Genomic DNA, 10,384 nt, shown 5'->3' with positions numbered 1-10,384 from the left:
CCATTGCACTCCAGCCTGGGCAGCAAGAGCGAAATTCCATCTCAAAAATAAATTAAATAAATAAATAAAAGAAAGAACAGGTCTCTAGTCGTCTCTCTCTCTCTCTCTCTCTCTCTCTCTTTCTCTCTCTCACTCACCAACATGCTAACTTAAGCTATGATTGTCTCTGTGAATAAAACTTCCTGATGGAATTTCTAAAAATCTTATATCATGTTAAACCCTGGACTTTTATAAAATGGGAATATAAGAAAAGTATGTTTGTAGTGTGTTTGAGGAGCTTTTAAGAAACTACTTGAAAGCATTCTCCATTGTTTTTAAGTTTGTTTTATTTTACGTTGTTTTAGGAGCTTACACAATCAGTTTCCCCTTGAATTTAAGGATAAAATTTGTCTTGTTTATAGGAAAATTGGTCTCATTGGATAAAATCAATACAAATCCTATATATTTTTGTCTTAGTTGTCAGGATGTTCAGACCTAACTTAGCATTGAGCTATATTAATACTTCCCAGATGTCAGCCACATTCATTTGCCTATTATTTTTTAAAATTATTTTAAAATTATGCATAAATAAAAATGTACTCACATTCTCATCATGGACGATGGTTATGGTTTAGCTTGTAGCTAATGAAAAATAAATTTGTAAAAAGTATTGCCTTTATGGAGCATATTTCTAACTAGCTTTGTAATTTTTTTGTCTACATTTAGCTTCATCAAACAGGATTATTGAAAGGATATTCTCTGGGGCAGTAACAAGGTAAGAAAACTTTTAATGCTGCGTTTAAAAATGAACAAGTAATACCATAACGATCTCATTTTAGCAAAGCTTCCTGAATAATTTGGCAGTGCTGTTGGAGCAAATAATATCCTATAAAACATAGTTATGGCTTAATACAAGACAGTAATTCTTTTTTAAAAAAATAATTTCAACTTTTCTGATTCAGGGGGTACACGTGCAGGTCTGTCGCATGGGAACTCAGTGTGATGATGAGGTTTGGTGTTTGGAGGATCCTGTCACACAGGCAGTGAGCACAACACCCAACAGGCAGTCCCTCAGCCCTCACTCTGCTCACTCCCTACCCTCTTCAGCAGTCCCCAGTGTCCATTGTGCCCATCTTTATGTCCATGTGTACTCAATATTAGCTTCCACTTACAAATGAGAACATAATGGTGTTTAGTTTTCTGTTCCTGTGTTAATTAGCTTAGGATGATGGCCTTCAGCTGCCTCCATGTTGCTGCAGGGACATGATTTCATAATTTTTATGGCTGCATAGTATTCAATGGTATATATGTACCACATTTTCTTTATCCAGTCTGCTGTTGGTAGGCATCTAGGTTGATTCCATGTCTCTGCTATTGTGAATAGTGCTGGATAAACATACAAGTACATGTATCTTTGTGGTAGAATGACTTATTTTCCTTTGGGTATATACCCAGTAATGGGATTGCTGGGTCGGACAGTAGTGGAAATCAACTGTTCTCCACCACAACTGAACCCATTTACATTCCCACTAACAGTATATAATCATTCCCTTTTCTCCACAGCCTCACCAGCATGTGTTATATTTTGACTTTTTAGTAGTTGACATTCTGACTGTTGTGAGATGGTATCTCATTGTGGTTTTGATTTGCATTTCTCTAATGATGAATAATGTTGAGGTTGTTTCATGTTTGTTGGCTGCCTGTATGTCTTCTTTTGAGAAGTGTCCATTCATGTCCTTTGCCCATTTTTAAATGGGGTTGTTTTATGCTGGTTGATTTAAATTCGCTATAGAGTCTGGATATTAGACCTCTGTTGAATATATAGTTTGAGAATATTTTCTCCTATTCTGTAGGTAGTCTGTTAAGTCTGTCGATAGTTTCTTTTGCTGTGCAAAAGCTCTTTAGTTTCATTAGGTCCCAGTCATCAATTTTTGGTTGTGTTGCAATTGCTTTTGAGGACTTAGCCATAAATTATTTTGAGGACTTAGGCTGATGTCAAGAAGGGTATTTCCTAGGTTTTTTCCTAGGATTGTTATAGTTTGAGGTCTGAGATTTAAGTCTTTAATCCATTGTGAATTAATTTTTTTATATGGTGAAAAGTAAGGGTCTGGTTTCATTCTTCTGCATATAGCTAATCAGTTATCCCAGCACTGTTTATTGAATAGGGAGTCTTTTTCCCATTGTTTGTTTTTATCGACTTTGTCAAATATCAGATGGTTGTAGGTGTGCAGCTTTATTTCTGGGCTCCCTATTCTGCTCCATTGGTCTATGTGTCGGTTTCTGTACCAGTACCATGCTGTTTTGGTTACAGTAGCCTTATAGTGTAATTTGAAGTCAGGTACTATGATACCTCTGGCTTGGTTGTTTTTGCTTGAGATTGCTTTAGCTATTTGGGCTTTGTTTTTGGTTCCATATGAATTTTAGAATTTTTTTTTTTCTTAAAACTTGTCTGTGAGAAATGACGTTAGTTTAATAAGAATAACATTGAATCTGTAGATTGCTTTGGGGAGTATGGCTATTTTAACGATACTGATTCTCCTATCCATAACCATGGAATGTTTTTCCATTGGTTTGTGTTATCTCTGATTTCTTTCAGCAGAGTGTTGTAGTCCTCCCTGTAGAGATTTTTCACCTCCTTGGTTAGCTGTATTCCTAGGTATTTTATTTTGTGTGTGTGTGTGGCTATTGTAAATGGGATTGCATTCTTGATTTGACTTTCAGCTTGAATGCTATTGGTGTATAGAAATGTTACTGATTTTTCTACATTGATTTTGTATCCTGAAACTTTAATGAAATTATTAGTTCTGAAAGCCTTTTGGCATAGTTTTCAGGCTTTTCTATGTATAGAATCATGTTGTCAGCAAAGAGAGATAATTTGACTTTTCCTGTTTGGATGCATTTTATTTCTTTCTCTTGCCTGATTGCTCTGGCTAAGACTTCCAGTACTGTGTTGAATAGAGTGGTGAGAGTGGGCATCTTTGTCTTGTTCTTGTTCTTAAGGGGATTGCTTCTAGCTTTTGTCCATTCAGTGTAATGCTAGCTATGTGTTTGTCATAGACGGCTCTTACTATTTTGAGGTGTCTTCCATTGATGCCTAACATGAGTATTAATCCTATATCTAAATACAGGTAACAGTATTTTATCGCAGTGATTATTTACATTCATATGAAAAGCCAGATTTCTTTTCTTCATATTTGCAAATGCCTTCTGGTTTCATGCTCTAGGCCTTTGAAAATAAGATAGGCTGTGGAAGGGTTGCCCTTTATGAGGCATTTAGCATTATAAGTTTAAAAAATTTAACTGGCATATTACTTTATTTCTTAGCCTATCATCCTGATAAATGGTTATGAGTAATTGCTTAGGAAATTTTATAACCATGTGTTTTCTTCAGGGGAAAAACAATACAGAAAGAGGGAAGAATGAGCTATGCAGATTTTGTTTGGTTTTTGATCTCTGAAGAAGACAAAAGGAATCCTACCAGGTATGATTTCTAAGTTTCCTTTGCCAAGATGTTAAACACATGCACAAAGCTTGAAAAAGTCATGGTGCGTATTATACCTAGTGAAGCCAACTCAACCTGGCCATACTAAGATGAATTAGACTTAGTTTCTGCCATCTCGGAGCTCTCCGTCTCAGGGGATTGGCACTGAATCCATGTTCATGGCATATCAAGAGAAGTGCTGTTACCCACAGAAACAAAGATTAAGTGACATGTAAGCTGATGACAAGTAGGGCTAGTAAGCATTCATGTGGAGTATGGGAATAGATGCTGTGAATTACTTGTTTTATCATCTTACTGGGTAAGTGGTTAAACCATTACTATTAGAGAGGGAAAGCAAATTGTGGATGACTAGTGTATAAGAACACATCCTCATTCTGCCAGTTGAAATCATCTATGCTTTTCCTTTGCACTCTCAGACATACCTTAATTGGAGTTATTAATTTACACATTTCTTTTTTTCCATCTCTTGTTCAGGCAAAAAATCCAGATGGCTCACTTTTTATCCCTACTTTGTGTAACACAATGCACTGTAGTTTGTGCTCAGTACCAAGGGAGGGAGGGGTTATAGTCCTTGATGGTACCTGCAGGTATAACTAACTCAACTATCTTAATATTGGGTTGAAAAGTTATCTAAATGTTGAATATGTCCAGATGTGGTGGCTCACATCTGTAATGCCAGAACTTTGGTAGGTCAAGGCAGGAGGGATCGCTTGAAGCCTGGAATTTGAAACCAGCCTGTGTAACATAGCGAGACTCCATCTCTACAGATAAATTTTTTAAATAGCTGGGAATAGTGATGCACACCTGTAGTCCTAGCTGCTCGAGAGACTGAGGCAGGAGGATCGCTTGAGGGCAGGAGTTTGAGGCTGTAGTGAGCTAGGATCATGCCATTATACTCCATCCTGGATATAATGAGCAGGACACCAACTCTAAAAATATAAATGTTGAATATATTGTTTAGAAGATGCTGAAATAAAAATAAGCCATTTCTTGGAGAGCTTGTTATTTTTAAATAACTTTGTTTTCCATTTCATAAGTAATCATTTATTTAGAAAACACGAATGAGCAGAAGAAAAGTAAATTTTAATACCAGTAATTTTAATACCCAGAAAAAAAATTAAAAGTTCATATATATGCTATTCTTTTTCATATACAGGCAGAGTAGAGTATCTCTTGCCTGAAATTCTTGAGATCAGAAGTGTTTCAGATTTTGGATTTTTTTCAGATTTTGAACTGTTTGTTATACTTACCAGTGAGCATCCCAAATCTGAAATCCAAAATGCTCCAGTGAGAATTTCCTATGAGTATGAGTTTTGAGTGTCTTGTTGGTACTCGAAAAGTTTTGGATTTTTAGCTGGGTTTCAGTGGCTCGTACCTGTAATTTCACACTTTGGGAGGCCAAGGTGGGCAGATCACCTGAGATCAGGAGTTCAAGACCAGCCTGGCCAGCATGATGAAACCCCGTCTCTACTAAAAATATAAAAAATTAGCGAGGCGTGGTGATACATGCCTATAATCCCAGCTACATGGGAGGCTGAGGCAGGAGAATTGCTTGAACCCAGGAGGTGGAGGTAGCAGTGAGCTGAGTGAGATTGCACCATTGCACTCCAGCCTGGGTGACGAGCAAAACTCCATCACAAAAAAAAAAAAAAAAATGAAATGAAGGCATCCCATGTTCATGGATCATTGTTAAGATGGCAGTAGTTCCCAAACTGATCTACAGATTCCTAACAAAATACTAGTTACTTTGAGTCAAAAACTTTTTTTGTTTTTAGATGGGTTTTTTTTTCCAGGAATGGAAAAGCCAAATATTGAATTCCTATGGAAATACAAAGGGACCACAGTAACCCAAACAATGCTGAAAAAGTACAGAAAAAATGTAGGATTCACACTTTCCTTTTCCAAAATATTTCACTACAAAGTGAAATTAAACAGGACTGTGTGGTACTTGTATCATGATAGACATAAAAATAAAATTGAATTGAGAGTTCAGAAATATACCCTCACATTTATGGCTAATTGATTTTCAACAAGGATGCTGGATGCCAAGACAATCCAATGGGGGAAAAAACAGTTTTTAATAAATAGTGCCAGAACAACTGGGTATCATACAAAATAATATTAGATTGGTGCAAAAGTAATTGTGGTTTTTGGCGATGGCAAAAACTGCAGTTACTTTTGCACCAACCTTAATTTGGACCCCTAGTTCAAATACTACAAAAATTCAGTTAAATGGATCACAGCACAAAATGTAAGAGCTAATACTATAAAAAATTTAGAAGAAAATAGAGGAGTCAATTTTCACGACCTTGGTTAGGCAGTTTCTTAGATGTGACACCAAAAGCATAAGTATCAAAAGAAAAAATTGATGAATTGGACTTCAAAATTTTAAACTTTTGGCTGGGTGCGGTGACTCACGCCAGTATTCCCAGTACTTTGGAAGGCCAAGGTAGGTGGATTGCCTGAGCTCAGGAATTCAATACCAGCCTGGGCAACATGGTAAAACTCCATCTCTACCAGAAATAATGAAATTTAGCCAGGCACAGTGGCACGCACCTGTCATCCCAGCTACTTGGGAGGCTGAGGCGGGAGGATCACTTGAGCCTGAGAGGCAGAGGTTGCAGTGAGTTGAGGTGACGTCACTATACTCCAACCTGGGTGCAGAGTAAGACCCCATCTCAAAAAAAAGAAAAAATGCTTTTATGCTTCAAAAGATATGATCAAGAAAGTAAAAAGACAACCCACAGCATGGAAGAAGATACTTGCAGATGATATATCTGATAAGGAACTTGTATCTAGAATGTATAAACAACACTCACAACTCAATAATAGAAAGCCTGCCCAATTTAAAAAATGGACAAAGGATCTGAAATGACATTTCTCCAAAGAAGATATATGCATGGCCAATAAGCACATGAAAAGATGCTTGACATCATTAGTCATCAGAGAAGTGCAAATCAAAACCACAATGAGATACCACTTCACACTAAGATAGTTACCAAAGAGTCAGATAATAACAGGTGCTGCCAAGCATGTGGAGAAATCGGAACACTCATACATTACAGTAGGAGTGTAAAATGGTGCAGCCGTTATGGAAAAGTCTGACATTTCCTCAAATGGTTAAATAATAGAGTTATCATATGGCCTAGCAATTCCACTCCTAGGTATATACCCAAGATATATGAAAACAGGTCCACACAAAAACTTGTACACCCATTTTCATAGCAACATCATTCATAATAGCCAAAAGTTGGGATCAGCCCAAGATAAACAAATGTGATCTATTCATATAATCAAGTATTATACAGCAGTAAAGAAAAATGAAGTACTGATGCATACTACACATGACTGGATCTTGAAAACCTTTGGTGAAGTAAAAGATACCAGTCACAAAACACAACATATTGTATGAATTCGTTTATATGAGTTGTCCAGAATAGGCAAATGTATAGAAACAGGAAATAGGTTAATGGTTGCGTAATCTGTGGAGAGCCTGTGGTAAAATGAGGAATGAGTACTAACGGGTATGGAGTCTTTTTTAGGTAATGAAAGTGTCCCTATATTAATTGTAGTGATGGTTGTACAACTCTATGTTAAAAACCCTTGAATTGTACATTTTTAAAGGAACAATCATATGATATGTGAAATATATTTCAGTAAGCCTGTTAAAAAAAAAAAGACTTAAAATACTATAAAGTATGTTCTGTAAACAAAGTGGAATTAATGTAGAAATCAATACAAGGAAGACAACTGGAAAATCTCCATACACTTGGGTATTAAACAACACACTTCTAAATAATCAATGGATTAAAAAGGATGATTCAAGGGGCATTAGATATTCACGAAGTAATAAAGGAATGCTACAAATAACATATACACACACAAATGTGGTGACCTCAGTGAAATGGACCAATTTCCTTTAAAGTCACAAATTAATAAAACTCACCTAAGAAGAAATACATAACCTGAATAGTCAGATATCTATTAAAGAAAATTGAATTCACAGTTCAAAACCTCCTGAAAAAGAAATCTCCCAGCCCAGATAATTTAACTGTATTCTTGTAGTCATTTGAAGAAGAAATAATACCAAATTCTGCACCACCTTTTCCAGAAAACAGAAAGGGGAGGAATAATTCCCAACTCATTTTATAAACAAAACCAGACAAACACATACAAGAAAATAAAACTACAGACCTCCCGCTTGATATAGACCCAAAATCAGTAACAAAATACTAGTAAGTCAAGGCTTAGTTCCTCAAACTTTCAGGTCCCTCTTCCAGAATCTGCAGATGCCCCAAGGGAAAGATGGTCCCAAATGCTAGGTGCCCGTCTCTGGATTTTCTTCTTCTAGATCTGGATACCATAGTTTTCACTGCCCTGTTAATTCTCCAGCATCTTTGAACCGTTTTTTTTCTATGGCGGGGGGTCCCCTCAGTTTCCTCAGTGGAAGGCTTGATCCCACTTAGGTAATCATTAGCAGAAGTGGAGCTCTTCAGATCAGTTTTTCACATCATGAGATCCATAACTGGATTCTCATAGAATATTACCAACAGGTTTTTTGAGTCAAAAGCTTTCTTAGACCTCCTTCTTTGGTGCTCCTTTTCTACCTTGCATGTTACCTTTCTCCTAACTAACGCTCACATATTGAGATTCCATTCTTTGCCAGCGACTAGTATTTTATATGCAATGGCTTATTTAATCCTCGTATCACTATGAGTTGAGGTATCAGTGGTCCCATTTTTCAGTTGATGAAACAGAAGCTCTAAGAGACTGTGCACCTAGTAAGTGTCCTAGCTTGGATTCAAACTCAGGTTTGTGTCTCTCCCAAACCTGGACTCTTTACCACTGTAATATATGGCCTGTCATACAGATGCCATTCGTTTGCATGTCTACCTTCTTTCCAACTAGGCTGTAGACTCCCTAAAAGAGAGTTCTTTTGGTGTCATGAAATTGCTTATTGCTTAAGAGAATCAATGTTAGGCCAATTATATAAGAAAGTAACTACTGATTTTGCCCATTGATACTTGGTTTCTAGTGGCACTTACTAGGTACCCTGTGTGTTATTCTCAGTGGTTCACATTGCTTTACTAAAGCAGAGTGTAAGCAGAAAATAGTGCCCACCATTTTGACAAAAATATCAGTACCGATGCTTCTCCACTCACAGTAGGGTTACATCCTGGTAAACCCAGCAACACTTGAAAATATAAGTCAAAAATTATTTAATACACCTAACCTACTGAACATTATAGCTTAGTCTAGCCAGCCTTAAATGTGCTCAGAACACATCTTAGCCTACATTTGGGCAAAATCATCCAGCACAAAGCCTACTTTATAATAAAGTATTGAATATCTCATATAATTTATTGAATACTGAAAGTGAAAACAGAATGTATTGGTACTTAAAGTGCGGTTTCTAATGCATGCGGCTTTCACACCATTGTAAAGTCAAAAAATTCTAAGTCAAACAAACCATCATAAGTAGGGACTGTCTATAGAACTAAAATCAAACTCTTATTTAAGAAAATGGAATAGGCATCACTTTGCAGAAATCGGGTTTCTGGCTTATGAATTACATGGGTAGCAAAAATGAATTTTGTAAAAAAAGTAATACATTCACTAAGGTGTGATTAATCCTGTGTGAAACACTGCATACAAAATTAGGATCTAGAGTCTTTCCTATGCCTGGTAACAGAGGTAGATATGGAAAGTATCTGGGTAGATTGTCTTCTGTGGACAGACTCTTGCAAACCCTCTTTCGGTATGTCTTTTAATCTCTCTGTCCTGGTTTTATCATATTCTGCTTCTACCTTAGTCATCTGGCTAGGTATCATCTCCAGGAGTTATTTCATTCACCTTTGTTATGCAAAGGCACTGGCATTAGGCCACAGTATGTATATGTATACTGAATATGCAACAGAATATACATTTAGTTACTGCCTAAGCAATAATGGAGTTTCCAATAACTTTCTTCTTGAATAGCATACAGGAGTTTATATTAGGGGCAAGAATTCACTGGCTCAGCACTTAATTTCATTCAGTCCAAGGAAAGGACAAGAAGTAATCTTAGCTCATGTCTATAGTCCCATCTACTTGGGAGGCTGAGGCACGAGAATCACTTGAACCCAGGGTTTGTGGAGGAGGTGAGGAAGGTTGCAGTGAGCTGAGATCGTGCCGCTGCACTCCAGCCTGGGCAACAGAGCGAGACTTTTGTCTCACAAAAAATAAAAAATAAAAAAATGTAATTTTGTTTATGTCTACAATTTTAGAAATATAATTTGTCATTAATATCATTATGCTTTGAAAAAACAAATATTGGTGGTAAATATAGCAGATATTTAACACTGGTGCTCTCTGGTCAGTTATTCCTTCTGTGTTTTCTGTTTTCTAATTTTCCTACAATAAATAGTCAACACTTTCAGGCTCTGAGAAGATCAGTTACCTTTGGTAAGAAGGAAAAAAAAAATCTACATTGAAAGAAACTTTAGAGAGTATCCAGTACTTTCAGTAGGAAAATACCCTCTGACCATGTCCTGCGTGTATTATCCATCCAGCCCCTGCTGCTAAACTTTTCAGGGACAGGTAACTATCCACTGAGGCAGCCTATTCATTTTTTCTCTCTCGTTCATCAATCCTTATGCTCTCCAATATTCAGAGAATTATATGTGATTAATCTACCATATCTTTCAGATATTTAAAAGCAGTTATGTGCCTTTGGCAAATATTCAGGCAGTATATCTATCTTTGCATTCTAGCTTTCTTTCTCTCTTATCCATCCAGCCCCTGCTGCTAAACTTTTCAGGGACAGGTAACTATCCACTGAGGCAGCCTATTCATTTTTTCTCTTTCGTTCATCAATCCTTATGCTCTCCAATATTCAGAGAATTATATGTGATTAATCTACCA

The 10,384-nt window shown here is 36.7% G+C and overlaps 1 protein-coding gene across 2 annotated transcripts in view; it reads left to right on the top strand.

The window, feature by feature from the left end:
- Positions 1 to 10,384, top strand: part of PPP2R3A (protein phosphatase 2, regulatory subunit B'', alpha) — a 168,010-nt gene that overhangs the window by 95,642 nt on the left and 61,984 nt on the right. For both annotated transcript variants that reach the window (XM_011958174.1, XM_011958176.1), the window contains exons 8-9: positions 706 to 754; positions 3,371 to 3,460. In XM_011958174.1, coding sequence (XP_011813564.1) covers positions 706 to 754; positions 3,371 to 3,460 — 139 coding nt within the window. The remainder of the gene's footprint in view (positions 1 to 705; positions 755 to 3,370; positions 3,461 to 10,384) is intronic.

The sequence above is a fragment of the Colobus angolensis genome, unplaced genomic scaffold (genome assembly GCF_000951035.1).
Source record: "Colobus angolensis palliatus isolate OR3802 unplaced genomic scaffold, Cang.pa_1.0 Scaffold46, whole genome shotgun sequence".
NCBI classification, from domain to species: Eukaryota; Metazoa; Chordata; class Mammalia; order Primates; family Cercopithecidae; genus Colobus; species Colobus angolensis.
The sequence above is the reverse complement of the archived record's forward strand: the minus strand, read 5'-3'. Positions and strand labels throughout refer to the sequence as shown.